Source organism: Phyllostomus hastatus, unplaced genomic scaffold, assembly GCF_019186645.2.
Source record: "Phyllostomus hastatus isolate PE091 unplaced genomic scaffold, TTU_PhHast_1.1 phas_scaffold_129, whole genome shotgun sequence".
Lineage (NCBI taxonomy): Eukaryota > Metazoa > Chordata > Mammalia > Chiroptera > Phyllostomidae > Phyllostomus > Phyllostomus hastatus.
Window position 1 is genome coordinate 7,391,251 of NW_025334009.1, and position 18,930 is coordinate 7,410,180.

Genomic DNA, 18,930 nt, shown 5'->3' on the forward strand with positions numbered 1-18,930 from the left:
TTTCATATTGAAGCCTTTACCATAGTAACATTTCTAACCATACAAGTGTAAGAGTTACCAGCCAGGAAGCACATCGTGTGATGAAAGACCAAGATACGGTGGCCCGTGAGCTCTGCTGAGCAGCCTCAGGAAAACTGCTTCACCTTCTGTAAACTGTTTCTAAGAACACTGGGTTCAGCTAACGGCAGGATCTCTTTTGCTGAGAAAGATGGATTTGGGGCCAGAGAAGACTGTACTCCCCTACTGCCCCTCAGGAAGGGAGCATATGAGCAGGGCTAGACAGGCAGGCCAATAAGGTGATCCCTGCGTGGAGGCAAGGAGAGCAAAAAGAGCCTGGAACACCTTGTGCCCGAAAGAGAGAAGGTACGCAGAGAAGAATGGGGGCGTGTCAAAGGGACGTAAGTGAGGGAGAAGGGGTAGGTCTTTATAGAATGCTGATTACCAATGGCCAAATCTGAAACGACTTGAACAAGAAAATAAAAGCTAATAGTAGACTGCAACTCACATAATAAAAATTCTTCCAGCTATAAATCAATCAACTATTAAACAAGTGTGAGAAAAGCAGGAATGATGGAAACAGAAAAATCACCACTTGGCAAATTCCACAGTAATAGGTTGCAGCCTGGACGGCGGCCTCCAAAGAGATAGGTCCCACGCCCTGGAACCTGTGAATGTCTCCATGGTGAAGTTTTTGCAGATGTGTTCAACTTAAAGCTCTTGAGGTCAATAGGTAACACTAGATTATCTAAAAGGCAGCAGGCAGAGGGAGGTCAGACACAGAGCAGGCAACGTGAAGACAGGCAGAGACTGGAAGGGTGCGGCTACAAGCCGAAGTGTGCCAGCAGCCGCCAGCAGCCGGAAGAAACAAGGAACACAGTCTCCCGAAGTCTTCAGAGGGAGTGCAGCCCTATCCGCACCCGGACTTCAGCCTGACAGCCTCTGGCTTCCGGAACTCAGAGAACGCATTTCTGTTCCTCTAAGCCACCAAGCTTGTGACAATCGGTTACAACAGCCATATATAGGAAACAAATATATAAGTGAGGTTGGATAGATTCATCAAAGTGTCAAAAAAAAAAAGGGGGTCAAAATCAGTAGCCAAAAATATTGAAAAGTGGAATATTTACAGTCTCAAAGTGTGTCTCCTCAAGATACTTATTATAAAAGGGAAATTACTGGTTTCACAGTGGAGAAGCCCAAGAGATGCCACCTAATCTGAAGGGTCAAAGGTACCATCACCAGTAATAAGTCATACTGACATCACGACCGGATGATGCACTGAGAAGGCTCATCACTTCCAGAGCCCAGGATCCTTCTAGGCCTTCCTGGTGCCCTTTTCTAGGACAGGCTTCTCAAGGGCACCCGTGTCCATACCGAGGAGGCCAAAATCCTGGGATGTGGTAATGGTGCAGGAACGTCGAGACTGTTTCTGAGAAAAAATACATTGAGAACCAAAAACAAACCCCAAAAACTAATGCTGAGCTTTGCTTGTTTTTATTAGCCACATTTACAAATTTTTGGAACATCTGTAACTCAACCAATTAATGGCAGTTCTTTATTATGTACAGCTCAATTTATTCTCGAGAGAACCCTAGCAACAGTCCTCACTGTTCTCTGCAGCAGGAGGCCAGGGACAGCTGAGACTCAGCATAAGGTCACGTACCTGGTAAGAGGCAGAGAAGGAACAAACTCAGGGCTGTCTGGTGCTGAGTCTATTTTTTTTTTTTTAATTTTAATTGTTGCTGAGTCTATTTTTTAACTTTCAGGACCCACTACCTTTTGCCCGACATACAAAACATTTCATCCCAACTGCGGACTGAGTCTTAAACTTTCAAGAAGTTAGGGGAAAATGGAGCTTTCACACTAGTCTTTCCACACTGGTTACATCCCAAGTTTTATTCTCCAGCATGAAGCTTCTGATGCCGAACAAGTGCTGAGCGGTGATGTCTAAAGCACTTCCCACACCTGACGCATTCAGAAAGCCTTTCTCCAGTGTGAATCCCATAATGTTCACCTAGGTGGGCTTGCTTGTGGAAAGGTTTTTCACACGCGCTACACTTACAAAGTTTCCCTCCAGTGTGAGTTCTCTCGTGTCCCACAAGGGAAGAGTCCTGCGTGAAGGCTTTACCACAGTCGTCACAAGTGGAGGGCTTCTCTCCTGAATGCATCCTCTGATGCCGCATGAGGCATGCACTCTGACGGAAGGCCTTCCCACAGTCATTATACTTGAAAGGTTTATTTCCAGAGTGACTTCTCTGAGGACGAGTAAGGCATACGCTCTGACTGAAGGCTTTGCCACATCCCGTGCATTTATACGGTGTCTCTCCAGTGTGGATCCGCAGGCGTTTAGTAAGGGAGGGACTCTGACAAACGGCTTTGCCACACTCATTGCATTTACAGGGTTTCTCTCCAGTGTGAATTCTCAGATGCTGGACAAGAACTGCTTTTGTTTGAAAGGTTTTCTCACATTCATTACATTTATAAGGTTTCTCTCCCATGTGAATCCTCAGATGTTGAGTAAGATTCAACTGTTTATGGAAACAGGTCCCGCACTCACTGCATGCGTAGGGCTGCTCCCCTGTGTGAATCCCCTGATGCTGATAAGAGATGGCCTCTGAGTGAAGAACTTCCCACACTCACTGCACTCCGAAGGTTTCTTCTGCATGCCGAGTCTCCGATGTTTCACCGGCAGTGGGATCTGGCAAGAACTCGTGTTATGTTTAACACAGTGAAGGGGCATCTGTCCAGCAGGTTCAGGTTTACAAGAAACCATTTCTCACATTCATGACAGTTACAAGGTACTCTCTCAGAGATGATTGTCATTAGAGCCACATTTGTTTCCTGGGAAAGGGCTGAGTGTACATTTGCGTGGGAGGTCCTCCCAACCATTCCCGCAGGATTCCCCCTCCTGTTCTTTGTTCAGCGTGCGTCTTCAGTTTCTCCGGATGTGAGCCCTGGTGACCAGGCTCCCTGCCTCTCCACCTCTTCCTCCAGTCATCTAACACGTGCCTTCTGGGTTGGTCTTCTCACCTGAAAAAGAGTTCACAAAAGAAAATGTCCTCTGTGCGAAACAGGGGTCTCCGTGCGGAGTCTCGACTTTTATCCTCTTGTCAATAATGAGAAAGGAGATCACAATGACCTGGGGAATCGATCAGAAGAGGTGACAGAAACAGATCAAGTAGTGACAGGTCTTGGGAAATCTATAAGATTCCCTATAGCGATTGATTCCCATGCAGGAAAACTGAGGGAACCAAGCCACCGTCATCGGTGACTCTGGAGGCACAGAACTAAAGCAAGACTGAAATAACTGGATCATCCTAACGGCATCAAACTCGGAAACCCTGGTGCCCTGAATAAGGGCACACGGAGTCAGACAGTGGATGTTCAGGTCCCGCACTCCAAAGCAAGCTTTTGCCTGGATGACGCTGGAAACACCAACACATTCTTATTCTGGGGCTACTTTTCTAATTACGTTACACATAAACATATCCTCACTTACAAATATTTAGATAATATGGAAGTATATGGGATAAAATAGTAATTTTTATAACCATCACTACCCCACCATACCCAAACAAACCCATTTTCTTCTCAAAAGATTATCATCACTAAATTTGGAATATGTTCTTTGAGTCTTTTTACTACATATTTTCAACACACACATAGCATTTGGTTCTTACATACATGAAATCATTCTATGGGTGCTGCTATGCAATTTGCCATTTTTTCACTAACAGTGTGTCTTAGAGATCATGGCACGTTAGTACATACGCATCTTCTGGGCTGAGAACAAACCGGTCCACACTGATGTATCCGCATGGACTGTTCACCGTCAGGGACTGATCTGATGGGCAGTCCTGACCCACACTGGATCTTAAACATGTTGACTCTTTTGCCTGAACCTATCTCTCTGCTGTATAAATGCCCAGTATGCACACATAAAAATAAATTTTAGGTGATTTAAAAAGGTAACATAAAACCAAAACTCTAACCACACTTTTATTTCCCTTATTGTCCCAAAATAAAAAAAGTTTTTAAAAATCATATAAAGAATGCATGCTCATCCTAGAAAAGTCAGTCTAAAAATGAAATCACTGCCCTGGCCGGCGCGGCTCAGTTGGTTGGGTGTCGTCCTGCAAAGAAAGCGGTCGCCTGTGCGATTTCCCGTCAGGACACACGCCTGGGCTGCAAGCCTGGTCCCTGGTTGGGGCACGTGCGAGAGGCAGCCGATTGATGTTTCTCCCTTACTTTGATATTACCCTCTCTTCTCCTTCCTTTCCCCTCTCTCTAAATAAATACATAAAATCTTTAAAAAAATAAGTAATTAAAAATAAAAATGAAATTACTTGAAACCCTACCAGTCAGAGAAAACAGTTGGTATTTTGAAGAACTTTCTCTGAGACATCTCTCAATGCCTGTACACATATGCAGATACATGCACACACGTATTATGTGTGCATATTAGACTAGACTGAGTCTTCAGAATATAAATGGTCCTGATCTAGTCACAAGTCCCATAATCTAAAGACCCGGCTCACCCAGCCAGGTTCTTCCCGAGTTCAGCAGATACCCAGGCTCCCCTGCTCTCTGACGGTGAATAACAATGGCAGTCATGATTACTGAGGCTCTCGTTCCAAACGGCCAGGAGTCCCTTGCATATTGCCTGAGGAAACGATCACCTTTCAACAGATCTGCCCGCAATGTATCATCAGTGTCCGCAGACCTGACCACACCAGTAAGGCACCCTTAGCGGTTCAGTGAGTGGCTTCAAGGTGCCCCACCAGATGACTGCAGGGGGCAGCTGGTCTGGCTGCAGTGTAAGAACATGCGATGAAAGAACTAGTGCACTCTATGATCTGTCCTCTAACCAATTACTCCCCAGCCTTCTGACTTCAATGAGACGGTCCCCTTTCTTGGTGGTTCTGTGTTTTCAGTCTGAAGGGTCTAGCTACAGTGGCCACTGGTGGGTCCCACTGCAGGTCTGCCACCACTGCTGAATGAGCACCCCATAACAATCCACCTCGGGCTCTCCAGTTCGATTTCACTTACCCAGGGATACGCTGTTGGGAGCACAAGTGACACTGGTTCGTCATCTTCCCCAGGAAGGGCAGGGTCTGCGGCACGGAGGGAGAAGAAAAGGCACCCATAAATAGTCGGCCTACTTCACAGTCTGGGTTCAGGGGAACCCAGGAATACCCCATCCCTAACCAAATGACTTTTTTTTGTTTTTAAGATTTTACTTATTTTCAGAGAGAGGGGAAGGGAAGAAGAAATGGAGAGAAACATGTCATTTGCCTCTTGCTTGCCCCCAACCAGGGACCTGGACCTCAATGCAGGCATGTGCCCTGACTAGGAATCGAACGGGCGACCTTTTGGTTTGCAGGCCGGCGGCCAATCCACTGAGCCACACCAGCCAGAGCCCAAAGGGCTACTTTAAGTCTGAATAAAAGAATATCACTATTCTAGCAGATCATCATTAAGGACAAAAAGGTCAGTTAGTGGGTGGACTTCAGGGAGACGTGACAATGCGCAGAGAAAGAGGGCCGGTGCTCCTAAGAACTGAGCATCCTCGGGTAAACACTCTCCCCAGGAGATGATGGAGGAGCCCAAAGACTGCCCCCCCCCCCCGCCCAGCCCCAATCTAGTACAGACGCCACTGGCTTCAAAGTTCAAAGGCTGTAGGGCCACGGTAGAGGGCAGTCAGACAGGCCCTAGACTGAGTCAAGAGGCCTGGGTTCTAATCTCTACCACTAACTTGTTCAGTGACCTGAAGCAAGTCACTCAATATCAACTGATTTTTTTTCTTATCTGTGAAAACATATTCAGAAACGAGATATCTAAAGCTTCTTCCACTACCAACATTGTGATTCTTTGATTCTGAAAAACAGATGGAAAAAAAGCAAAAACCTCAATCAAGACCTTCCAGCCCACCTTTGCCTGACACTGGAGATCCCATTATTTTATTTGAAAGGTACAAGCTGGGCAGCTACCATGGGCCAAGCAAGCAGATCACCCGTTTTGAGAACGGGCTGGGTGAACAGCAGGGGGACTCCCCAGTTCTTTTCCCCCAGTCAGGGTTGGAGGGATTTCAGCAAAGTAAGGCTGCCTCTGTGTGAAGCAGAAACTTCAGAAAGGACACGGGGAGTCTGCTGGGAGATGTTAAGGACCCCTCCTGAGAGGAAAGGTTTTAGGAACCCCTCTCTGGCCAGAAAGGAGGGAACACTGGGCCAGAAGGCATGGGCCTGGTTTCCAGTCTTATCCTCCCAACCCACCAGCACCTCCTACTGGATACTGCACAAAGCACTTTCAAAGTCTAACATTTAGGTCAAACGGAAACCAGCCCTCTCCTTTGAGGAAACTTTTCCCGTTTCAAGGCACTTCCCCTCGGTGTTCTGAAAGAATGTCACGTCTCCGCTGTAGCACTGCCCACTCTGTGTTTTAACACTGATTATGATCTGATTCCTCCACAAGCCTGAAGACAAGCGTGGCATGGGCTCTGGGGCTGGCACTCTCGGGTTCGAACCCCAGCGCCAGCGTGTATTAGCTAAGTGGCCTTGGTAAGTTACTTAACCTTTCTGTGCTCCCGCATCTTCAAAGTTAAGAGGCGATAACAAGTACTTCATATAGTTGTGACGATGCATAAGTGAGTAGTTAGAAGAATACCAGTAGGTAAGCATTCCATAAATGCTACCTGCTGTTAAGTCACTCCTGAGTCTATGTGTCTTCATATGTAGTTACTTTTAGAGAATAAAAACTTAATGAAAAGAAGATGGTAACCTACGTATGGTATACTCATGCCACAGACACCTTGTGAAGCAGCAAAGCAAGGACCAGCATTGCTTCTGGAAATCAGAAAAAGTAGTGCCCAGAGGTCCGCTTGCTCAATCGACTACATGCAAATGGAACCCAGGTCTCCAACTCCCAGGCCAGGGCTCTCCAGCAGCCTTGCTGCTTCCCTCTCCAGAGGAGCTGGCCCCATCCATGGCCTCCTCTCCAAAGGACCCTGCTCACGCTGCAGGTGGTGCTGTGGCCCCATGCCCTGCGTCCAAGGGAATTGCCAGGAGGTGGGGGTGGGGTTGGGATCGCTGCAACCCAGCAAGGTGGACACGGCTCTGCAGGGGTCCCACTTGCACCCCAAGGTCCCCTGTGGCCCAGCTGGCACTACCTCACAGCCCTTGCTGCAGGCCATAGCCACTGCCGTCTGCTCTAGGAAGGCTGGGGCGGCTTCCTTTCTCTTGGTGGTTCCTCCCGGGCCCAGAGCCAAGCTCCAGAAAGTGCACAAACCCATCTCAGCAGGCACCCTTTGTAGTAAGGAAGCAGAAGGAGCCCTGGCTGGTGTGGTTCAGTGGATTGAGCACCAGCCTGTGAACCAAAGGGTCACTAGTTCAATTCCTAGTCAAGGCACATGCCTGAGTTGCTGGCCAGGTCCCCAGTTGGGGGCACATGAGAGGCAACCATACATTGATGTTTCATGGAGGAAGCAGAAGGGAAGTAAGAGTGGGGGCCGGCCAGCCACGCTGTCTGCTTAGCTTCATATCCCTCTTGTGCAGAAGCAGGCACTGTGTAAACACTTGAATAAACATTTGTATGAGATGCAGCGGAGAAGTGACCTGCTCCATTTTCCAGATGTTCTCCCAAAATGGAGTCCATCATTTAGAACCTGAAATCAGGTGTGCAGATGCCACAGACTAACCATCTTCCCCTAAAGGAGCACCCTTGCCCTGACCAGCGTGGCTCCATTGGTCAAGTGTTATCACACAGAAGTGAACGGCCACCAGTTCAATTCCCAGTCAGGGCACCTGCCTGTGTTGCAGGTTCGGTCCCCAGCTGAGGTGCTCATGAGAGGCAACTAATCAATGTTACTCTGTTGCGTGGATGTTTCTCTCCCTTTCTCCCTCCATTCCCTCTCTAAAAATACGTAAAATATTTAAAGAAATAAAAGAGCACCCTTTGTGCAACTGTCAGCTGGCTGGGGAATAACGCCGAGCTCGCCCATTACCAGTGTCGGTCTCGGCGCTCCTCTAAGTCACACAACAAGTTTGTCTCTGCAGCCCTAGCATCTCACAGGCCAGAGGACTGGGGCCCATTCGTATTTCCCAACAGGCCTTAAAGGCTCTCTCAATCAGCAGGCTCTGCAGTGTGGAAGCTAACCCTGGGCGTGGGGTGTGGCGGGGGGCGGGGGGTGGAGGGGAACTCTAGGCAGAGCACAGAAATAGGGCTTAAGAGCAATTCAGGCCAAGCTGCTCTCACTGGAAGGTGGAGAAGGAATGGGGAGGGATGAAGGCTGGCTGCTCTAGGAAGGAAGGGAGGCGGGGTCATAATGCAAAGTCAACCTACTTCTTATTCTTACACACAAGGTCTGATTTTGAGGGCCAGAAGTGTTCCTCATCTAAAGTGGGCTCCTCCAGTCTTCATGAACAGGGAAGGCTGGAGCCCTAAGTGGTCAATATATTTGTGTCGTATAATAGACACAAGTAATGAGGCATCATGGAGCAGAGGTAAAACCAAGAGAGAAATCCGAAGCAAAGGTGAAAAAGAACACCGAAGTTTCCATTTCACTGAACACTTACTAGCTATGTGACCCTGGCAAACCCAGCCACCTGTTTCCCCTCTGCTGGTGTGAGGATCTAGTGCGGCCTCGTCTCCTGTGTCCTTCTGAAACCACGAATTAAATTTCAACACACTGTGAATGAGCAACACATGCCAGTTCTCTATCGTTTCCAGAGCTCGGGGAAAGCCGTGAGCTCAGAAAGGGCTTCCACGGTGGGAATTCTAAGCTCAACTGCTTCCTCGCAGGGCCAGCAGCATCGGTCAGCTCCTGCTCACTCCACAGGGGCCCCGCTGACGCAGCTCTGCTTCTCCGTCTGCATGCAGTGCTCTCCTCCTGTTGACCCCGGCACCAACATGTCTGAAAGGATTGCGTTAAACTGCGGTAGGATATTTAAATGCCTCCTTTGTAGGGAAACAAACAAAAAAACATTACAACATAACTCTTCTTATGGGATCCTCTGCTTAATACAACCACATACTCTGTATCTCCCAGAAAGGTTCAGAATGATTGCTCTTTGCAAATAATTCATGCACACACTCATGGACTCACCACACCTCCTTTCTGCTAACTGCAGACCAGTCACATGTTGGCATGGAAAAATGTCTGACTCGGTGTTTCAGTTGAGGTCAAAGAAAACATGGGCCAGATGTGGGGCCTCCGATGCCTGTCTAAGGGGACAGGAGCTTATCAGGAGAGAACAACACAGGCTCCACAGTTGTCCTACACAGACGGTCCAGAAGCAACGTGAAAGCTGGTCTGCTGGGGCAAGAGACATACGGACGGGTTAGAAAAATGGAAAGTGTAGGCAATGAATGAGCTGGACTAGAGCAAGAGCAGGGAAGGTGGTTTTAGAAGATGGTATCCACAGGACGCAGCAGCTGACTGGATATGAAGACTGGGGAAGAGGAAGGTCTGAGGAAGAGGGAAGTTCCTGGGTCCGGGGCCCGGCCGGAGGGACTGTGCGCACAGCGGGCTGGCAACGGGGGGAAAATTACAAACTAGTGTTCGTGAGTATGAGAGCACGGAATGGGGACAGTGGGGAGACGAGTTCCTTTCCTCCCTGTTTCCTCGGAGTGAACATATAACCCGTCTCTATCCTGATCATTATAAACTGAAGAGTTGTGCCCATTCCATTTTGCAAAATCTTTTTTTTTTTTTTTTGGTAAAATCTTTCTAACAAGAACTCAAGACATCTTTTGCCTTTGACCATTTCTTCCTCAAGAAACACTCCTTATCCTCTCTAATCTCTACTCAAGGCTCCAAAAACAGGAGTGTTAATTCTGCTAACTGCCTCCACACCAGGAATTTCCTATTGTTTCTGGTGGGCAAAGATTGTTTAAAATATGTTAATAAATAAATAAATATGTATTGAACATTTACTATGTGCCATCAGTGAATTCTATAGCATTATATTTTTAAAATATTTTATTTATTTATTTTTAGAGACTGGAAGGGAGAAAGAGAGAAAGAAAAACATCAATGTGTGGTTGCCTCTCATGTGGCCCCCACTGGGGACCTGGCCCGCAACCCAGGCATGTGCCCTGGCTGGGAATCGAACCTGAGATGCTTTGGTTCACAGCCCACACTCAATCCACTGAGCTATGCCAGCCAGTGGATAGCTATACTGTTATTTTTCATATTTGCAAAGTGCAAGTATACTACATTTGCTTTCTATAGGCTATTTTTTATGAGCATAAAATATAAAGTTTTTACAGGGTTATATTTGTCCATTACAGTATTAATTTACTCAGTTATAAATTGCCCTGTGCCAGGTTTTGAGAACATATCTTCACAGTTGGTGAGAAAAGCTATTTCTTCACATTACCATTCATGCTAATTAATGGATCAAAGCAATGCTCACAAGACAGTTGCTCCTGAAAACAGTCAATGCCAAGTTCCACAAAATCAACCATTCCAAAATCAACTTACTTTCATTGTTTTTAATAGCCACATTTTAAGAGCTGTATTAAGCTTCAGAGCATAGAGATGATTTCCTGTCAAAGGCTGTCCACAATCTTCTGGAGCAGAATCCCTGGGCAGCAGCTAAGAACATGAAAGGGAATAAAGGAAAAGATAAAAAATATGCCCTTTGTCTCAGAATAAAATACCTTAAATCAGTGGCAAACCAAGGTATCTTGATTTTCAGGGAACCCTCCCTAGAATGCTTTCCAAATTTAGTCCATGAGAAATGTTTCCCTAGATACTCTCAATCTGCAGGAAAGGGTAAATATCCAGGAATAAGACAGGCCTAATGAAAACAGAAACACCAAAGATCTAACCAATCTATTAGAGCCACCAGTGGCATAGTGAAACCTAGCTCTCCCAGCTACAGCAATGAACATATTCTTAAACTCTGGTTCAGTAGGCCCCAACTCCAGCCAACCCAAAAGGCTGTCTTCCTTCCTCACTAATGCTTTCGCTTCCCTAAAAGCAAAACAAAACAAAAAACAAAACAAAACACCCCAAGTCCCATTTTGTTTGGACACTGTGATCTCAAGGGCCCTCTCCCCTAGTTCCTGTGAACTTGTGACCCAGCCAAACTTACGAGACAGGTGTACACCTCAGTCCAGGGAGGGGCACGTTAATGGCTTGCTCCGACACGTGGTTTCCTGCTCATGCCTTCTTCTGACCGCCAGCCTCGCACAGGCCACCTCCGTGCTGGGTAAGCCACTATTCTTCCAGGACACAGGCTGGGCCTCCCTCTCCAGGGCTCTCTGAGCAACCATGACACCATTCCACAAACTGGCATCATTCCAGAAGTCTCTCTTGACCTCCTCTTTCTTTCCCCAGCTCAAAAGGGTCAGGAAAGATCCCCCCCACCCTGATAAAAGCCTTCTTTACCAACGTGTCTTAGGTGTCAGCCCAGTTCTTGCCACATGCCCCTACTGCTGAGCATGGACTGCCCTTCACTTGCTTCCATTCCCTCGCTGGGACCATTCACAGGCTGAGCAGCCTCCCCACAGCAGCATGGCTGGGGCTGCCTTCGAGGTCTGGTGGCTGCTTAGCATGGCCTCAGAACTGTGACCACCCTCACAATGAGTGTTCGGAAAAGCACCTCGGCCTATGGGTCAGTGGACAGATGTGACAATTTCGGAACGTGCAGCAGGAATGTAGTAAAGGAGACACAAGTGCTAATGTATCAAATGGCACCTTGAGGTGCACAGGTCACGTGGGGGGAGAGGAGTGGCAAGCAGCAAGGATTTACCTGGAGAACAAGAACTTCCCTAGTACCCTGTACTCCCAGATGCCCACCTGGAGCAGGCTCTGCATTCTCTCTCCAAGCCCCACATACATCTCTGAAATAGTCTTCTGAGTGCGGTATTCAAGGCTCCTTCATCCTTCCCTCCAGCAACTCTACAGGCCCCTCTTCCCTCAGCCAAATTCCTAGCCAGTTTCTCGAGAAACTGCCATAACCTAAAGCCAGGTTCATTCACCACTGTGGAGCTTCTGATGTCTGAAAAGGACTGAACTATGTCTGAAGAATTTTCCACATTCAATGCATTCGTAAGGCTTCTCGCCAGTGTGAATCCTGTAATGTTCGCTGAGGTGTGCGTACTTGCGGAAGGTTTTCTCGCACTCGCTACACTTATAGAGCTTCTCACCAGTGTGAGTCCTGTGGTGTTCAGTAAGAGATGAGCTATGAGCAAAGGCCTTCCCACATTCTTGACATTCATAGGGCTTCTCTCCAGTATGAATTCTCATATGCTGAGTGAGGCAGGTATTCTGATTGAAGCCCTTCCCGCACTCATTGCATTTGTAGGGTTTTTCTCCAGTGTGACTTCTCTGATGCCGAGTAAGGCAAATGCTCTGAATGAAGGCTTTGCCACACTCCCTGCATTTGTAGGGTCTCTCCCCTGTGTGAATTCTCTGATGTTTAGTGAGTGGGGTGCTCTGAGTAAAAGCTTTGCCACATTCCTTACATTTATAAGGTTTCTCTCCAGTATGAATTCGCAGGTGTTTGATAAGGGATGGACTCTGGCAAAAAGCTTTGCCACACTCCTTACATGTATAGGGCTTTTCTCCAGTATGAATTCTCTGATGTTGAGACAGGTTTGCCTTTGTTTGAAAGGTTTTCCCACATTCATCACACTTGTGGGGTTTCTCCCCCGTGTGAATCCTCTGATGCTGTGTGAGATTTGAGTGTTTGCGAAAAGAGGAGCCACACTCATTGCACAAGTAAGGTTTCTCCCCAGTGTGGATTCTCTGATGATGAATGAGGTGTGTGTTCTGATTGAATGACTTCCCACACCTATTACACTTATAAGGTTTCTCCCCAGTGTGGATTCGCTGGTGTTCGGTGAGATGTGAATGATTGCGGAAGGAATTCCCACATTCGCTACATTTATAAGGTTTCTCTCCGGTGTGGATTCTCTGATGCTGGGTAAGAAATGAGCGGCATCGAAACGTTTTCCCGCACTGCTCACAGCTGTACGGTTTCACCCCAGTGTGGATTCTCTGGTGCTGAACGAGGAACGAACTGCGACTAAAGGCTTTCCCACACTCCTCACACGCGTAGGGTCTCTCTCCAGTATGGGTTCTCTGATGCTGGGTCAGGGATGAGCGCTGAGTGAAATGTTTGCCACAGTCATCACACTGCCAAGACCTTTTCTGTGTGGACAGGGTTGAGCATTTACTTTGGTCTGAAATCTCATTGGGGTGTACGCTACTTGTCTCCCACTGATGTAAACTCTCTTCTGTAGAAACCCTGAGATGTGTAACAAGGCTTGAGGTCAAAAGCAACCTTTTCTCAAAATTATATTCTTGGCTAATCATTTCAGGAGGTGCTTCCTTGTGGATGAAAGTTCTTCCCCTAAAACCTCCTTCCTGAAAAAGGCGTGGCTCAGGAACACCCCTGGGAGAGTTTTCCTTCATGCTCTCATGTGTGTATTTGTCATCGAATGCAGAATGCTGGGATTCATCCCCTTGGAGTCTCTTTCCCACCGTCTCTGGTGAATCAATTTCAGAGACATCCTGTTCTGGAGCAGGTTTGTTCACCCAACCTGAAAGAAACCACCAGAACGAATCTCTCTTATGGGGGGCAAAGTGGAGGCCCCTGAAATTCTGGGATCTAAGGTACAGGTCTCAGTAGGGACCAATAAAGGTAAGTGAGACAAGTAATTCAAAGCTGCAAGTGGTGGAAGAGATCTGCGTAAGAACAACGTGGTCACTGTTAGTGAGGGGCCCCATGGAAAGGGCAGCTACAGACACCCAAAGAGTGAGAGAACCAGAGAACATGGAGCTAAAGGGAAAGCAACAACCACAGGCTAATGATCAGGGCAAGACAGAAAACATGGGCTGTTGATATTCAAAGAGTGGAGGACAGCAGGAGAATGTAAAAGGGCAAATGTTGAAACTGAGAAAGAAAAAATGAGTACAGGGGAAAGCTGGCCCCGAGAGCAGCTCACCGCATCTGCCCCCAGCAGCCCTAAGAGTGGGGGTGGTTTTGTCTCCTGAGCTTCATTCAGTTTCTCCCGGACAATTTCCAAAGCCCTGCTGTGTGTCCCACTGGGTGTTCCTTGCTCACTCACCTGGACAGACCTCTCTTCCAATCTCTCTCTCTTCAGCTCCTTGCATATTCAACACCCATGAATCTTCTCCTTGCTTTAACTGTCGAACACTTCAAGGCTGGAGAGCTGGGAGCCCTGCTCACAGGGGAAAAAAAGGTGGGGGATGGGATGTCACTGTCCCAGTAAACAGGAAAATGAAAAAGAGCTGTTGCCTAGGGAGACTAATAATTCACACAAAGCCTGTCAGGGTAGCCACGTGACTGCATCAGCAAGAATAGGAGTCAGCTTCCGGCCCTCTAGGTTCGCAAACTCCATGTGTCAGCTCTCCAAGAAGTGACAACTAGACAGACATATTAACAAATGGTCAAGTGCTTGATGAGTGAGCAAGAATGTTATTCCTAACAATAAAAATAACTAAGAAGTGGATAGGAATATGCATGTCAACTACTACACTCTGTCCATTATACAATAATCTACATGAAAAGTCAATAAAATAAAAAGTTGCATGGGTGAACGGCCTGAGAGCAAGGCTAATGCATTAAGTCTGATCCACCCACCTCCACCACAGGCCAGGGACATAGACAGGAGTTAGGGAACTCTACTCAACACAACCTAGAGACACACCAACTGTCCTTTCTTCTAAATGTCACATCAGGTTTTCTTCAGGCACAGCTCAATGTGAGTGTAGGCTACACTTTAAATAAAATACTTTGTAAAATAGTACTAGAGTTTCTGGTGTTCGGACTGTCAAAATTATAAAAGTTTATCCAAAAATGTCTCTTCACATAACGCTGACATAGGAAGTAGGACAGGCAGCATTATTTCAAGGAGGCCGGAGACGGTTTCAGCACAACGGAGAGCTCAGAAGGCATGAAACAGGCTGTGCCTGCAGAACCACATGATGAAGCTGGTCCTGTGCACTTCTCATGAAGGCCTATACTTCTTTTCTAAAATTATTTTTAGAGAGAGGCGGAGAGAAGTAAAAAGAGAGAGAAGCACCAATGTGTGGTTGCCTCTCACACCCCCCCCGACTGGGGACTTGGCCTACAACGCAGGTGTGTGCCCTGACTGGGAATCGAACTGGTTACCCTTTGGTTCACAGCTCAGCATTCAATCCACTGAGCCACACCAGCCACAGCCAAACGTTTTCACTATTTTTTTAAAAAAAGATTGTATTTATTTATTATTAGAAAGAAGGGAAGAGAGGGAGAAAGAATGGGAGAGAAACACTGATGTGTGAAAGATCACATCGACTGGCTGCTTCTCACACACCCCTGACTGGGGACCTGGCCCAAAACCCAGGCATGTGTCCTGATTGGGAATTGAACCAGCGACCTTTCAGTTTGCAGGCTGGCGCTCAGACCACTGAGCCCCTCCAGCCAGGACCTGAAGGCCTGTACTTCCGTGCTGAGCTTTAAAAGTATAAGAGGATTCTATCTGGGATTTCCTGTTCCTCTTCCACAGCAGGGAGATAAAGTGGAGTGGGGTTTGTGTATAATCAGAGCCAGACAGTGGAGAAAAAGTCAGACACGCCCCTGCCTGCCCACAGCTCACACCGTAGCTGGACAAAGACATTAAACCAGTAGTTACAAATATGGGAATTACAAAAGTGGAAGTATGGGGCGTTATGGAATACAGAACAGAGGGCACCTAATCTGTTTGGGAAAGAAAGCCTCCCTGAAAAAGCGATTAGTAGAAATTAGACACACAAGGAAGGAAAAGAATATACCAGAGAGATGAAACAGAACTTATAAAAGGAATCAAGCTCAGTTCTTTGGGAGAATGAAAAAGATCCAGTAAGGCAACGTATTAAGCACCAGAAGTAGGACACAAAGCCCGAGTCAGGCAAAGGCCAGATCAAATGCAACCCTGCAAACCATTTTAAGGCATTTACCCCCAAATGGGCAAAAAGTCACAAAAAGGATTTGAAAAGGTTTGAAAAAGATGTAACATTAGATTTCCTGTTGAAAGAAATACATTAGAACTTTCCCTGTCCATAAGAAAAATTATATATAAGGGTGAAAGGCAGGGGAGGCAAGGTGAAGAGTGGAAGAGTCCCGGTAAGGGACTGGGCTGCCTAAGAGACAGAGTCCACAGGGGAGGATGAATATTGGGGCGGGGGTTGGAGGGAGTGAGGAGGGGGAGATATTCAGGATAATTTGCTGGGTTTTGGTATGGGATGACAGTGCGACTGGGAATACCGGTTTGGGGAAGGAGAAATGTTTAGTTTTGAAGTATCCAAACAGGAAGTAGGCATACATATCTGGAACACAGGGGAAAAGTATGCATTGAAAACTTGCATCTCAAGTTTTTGGCATAAAGAGAACAACTGAAATTCTGGAATAACAGATCAAAATCATCAAAAAAGGGTGTCTGGGAAAACCTTAACAGTAAGTTTACACATTTAAAAGGAAGTTTAACTCTGGCTTATGCTTTTACAGAGTCCTAATTCAGTAAGAGAAATAAATAAAAGAATTTAACATACGATAAAATTGGCATCTATAATAATAAAAAATTGATTATTCATAAATTACATTGAGACAGTTGCTTAACTACCTGGAACAAACACCTGGTGGGATTCCTGCCTCACACCATATTATCAAAAAAATCTAAACTGATTAAAGGGTTAAATATTAAAAATGAAACCAAAAAATAAAATACTGACAAATGACTGATTTTTAGGGTTAAAGTAGCCTTTTCTAAGCATTATGCATAACAGCACAAACCGCAAAGACAAACTGGATGAATCTGGCCACAGAAAAGCAACAATCTCTATATTCAACATACAAACAAAACAAAAAGGCAAACAATCTAGGAGAAGTACTTCGATTTATCTATCAAAGAGTAGATATACCTAATAGATAAAAGACTTAGTAATGAGTATGAAAAAGATGAACTGATAGAGAAATAGTATGTACCACAAATACACCAACATTACAAAAGGCCAAAAAGCACATCAAAACAAAGTTCCATTTCAGTGGTAGTCAAAGAAATGGAAACTGAAGGAATAAAGACTCGATTTTTATATCGCACTGGATTTCTTTTAATGCTAAAGTTCAAGGCCAGCGAAGGTGCAGAGAAAGGAAGCTTCTCTCACATCACCCGTGAAAACGCAGACGGGCGCCGCTTTTCCAGGGGAAATCTGGCAGCGTGCGTCAGACCCTGAGGCTGCAGGCTCACGTGCAGCTGGGACACAGTGGTCGTCCCTTTGTGGGACAGGAACGGAGACGGGAACAGTCGTCACGTGTGGGCAGCACCTGCAGTGTATTGCAGATGATCGTCAAAGCCATCGGTAGGTGTTATACAATGCCTGTGTTGTTTGACCCAGGAATTCCACTGTTAGAACTTTTTCACAGAGAAGTAACTTCCCGGAAAGTTAAAATACTGAATCCTTTCGTTAACTGTTAAAAAAAAATCCCCTGAAAGGTAGGAAAGCACAATTTTCTACTGGTGCACACTGAGGCTTAGCAATTAAGGTACTTCCATTTGGTAGAAATTATATGGACATCAAGAGTAAAAATAAAAATAGAAATATGGGAGCAACGGGAAAACACTGAATACTTTATGTAAATAGGAAATATTCAGGATATTAAAATTTCACGTAAACGTTTCTCAGCGGCAGGACTGACTGTGGGAAGTAGGTGGTATCCAGACCCAGACTCGGGATTTCGTTTTCCAACACTCATCGGATCACTCGTTTCTCACTCAACCACCCGTTCATTCAGTCCATCTTCTCCGGCATCACCTCCGGGCCAGGCCTGCGAGGGCAGAGCCGAGGCCGCCGGGAGTTTCGGGCCGCGCGCGCCGGCAGCACGCCTGGGAGGACAAGCCGGAGCACGATTCCTGTGTAAGGCTCCGGCCGGCCGCCCCGAGCTGCTGCGGAGCCTCCCCCTTCCCCTCCCTGGGGCCCCGCCCGCTCACCGTGATCCAGAGGCCGCTCGGGCTGCGATCACCAGCCCAGAAGCGTCGGAACCCCGCGCGCAGGCCTCCGCGCCCCGACCGGAAGAGCGGCGGCGCAGCCGGTAGTGCGTCACCAGCGGCCCCGCGCCTCTGCTCTCGCGCATCCGCTCCTGTTAGAAGCGGGAGGTGCATCTCGGTGGGGACCTCCGGACCCTGTCTTGTTCCCGATATGCTGTTAAGTACTACCCAGTTCCGGGACCGTGACGGCCTCATCCCTCAGCTTAAAAAATATCCTATCTTTGACATCCCGCTCCATACGTCTAAGACCGTCACAGCAGTGGTTTTCTTCACTGCAGGAGCGGCAGCCTTGGCCGCTGGGCTTGATCGATCGTTTATTTTGGTGGCCTCTTCGGGGAGCCAGCTGTCTACCCCACTGCCTTTGTCATCTCAGGCTACCGTAACAAAATATCATCAACTGAATGGCTTAAACAACGTGACTTTATTTTCTTACCAATGACAAGGCCAGACACAGACTCTCTGAATTCTTTGCTTCATAAATAATTAGCTGAACTTTTACATCCATCGACCGAGCTGGATAAAATACTTGCTAACTTGAGTTGACCAACCTTTAGCTAAGCTTCTATGCCCCACACCCCTAAATTCTGACCCATCCTCAGCCTGACCAGCAATGGAATGTGGAAAGACTCGTTATAGTGGTCCCTTCTGAGAATCGGCAGCCCTCCTCGTAGCCCCAGGTTCTCCCAGCCATGGGAATTAAGGTGATATGGTACCCGCTTCCTGTATTAGCTGCCAGTTCCTGGGGCCCCCTCAGAACACCTGCTTGCTTGGGGAAAGGGCTACAGGACAAAAGCCAGAGGCAGCGGCCCCGGAATTGAACCCTGAATTTCCATCTCAGCTGGGTGGCAGCAGCTCTTCACCTGCTCTTCGAGTCTCGTGCAGCACGGAGCTGGGGCT

General features: G+C 47.1%; 1 protein-coding gene across 8 annotated transcripts; it reads right to left on the bottom strand.

Moving 5' to 3' along the window:
• Positions 1-1,480: 1,480 nt before the first annotated feature.
• On the bottom strand, positions 1,481-18,052 carry ZNF502 (zinc finger protein 502). Of its 8 annotated transcripts, none has more exons than XM_045857324.1 (8): positions 17,977-18,052; positions 14,077-14,190; positions 11,094-13,548; positions 10,478-10,591; positions 9,098-9,304; positions 8,568-8,905; positions 5,047-5,111; positions 1,481-3,027 (listed from the first exon to the last, which is right to left on the bottom strand). In XM_045857324.1, exons 2-3 carry the CDS (start codon positions 14,120-14,122, stop codon positions 11,975-11,977), a joined length of 1,620 nt encoding a protein of 539 aa, XP_045713280.1. In that variant the 5' UTR covers positions 14,123-14,190; positions 17,977-18,052; the 3' UTR covers positions 1,481-3,027; positions 5,047-5,111; positions 8,568-8,905; positions 9,098-9,304; positions 10,478-10,591; positions 11,094-11,974. The 8 variants fall into 8 exon arrangements, with proteins under 8 accessions (XP_045713280.1, XP_045713276.1, XP_045713282.1 ...); XM_045857320.1 differs by having other exon boundaries at positions 8,568-8,949; XM_045857326.1 differs by having other exon boundaries at positions 8,568-9,304; positions 11,801-13,548.
• Positions 18,053-18,930: the final 878 nt, after the last annotated feature.

Coding starts and splice junctions, on each gene's coding strand:
- ZNF502 (XM_045857326.1), bottom strand. CDS start 14,122: ATGCAAGGAGCTGAAGAGAGAGAGATTGGAAGAGAGGTCTGTCCAG. Junction 13,549..14,076: donor TGGAAGAGAGGTCTGTCCAG/GTGAGTGAGCAA, acceptor GGTTTCTTTCAG/GTTGGGTGAACAAACCTGCT.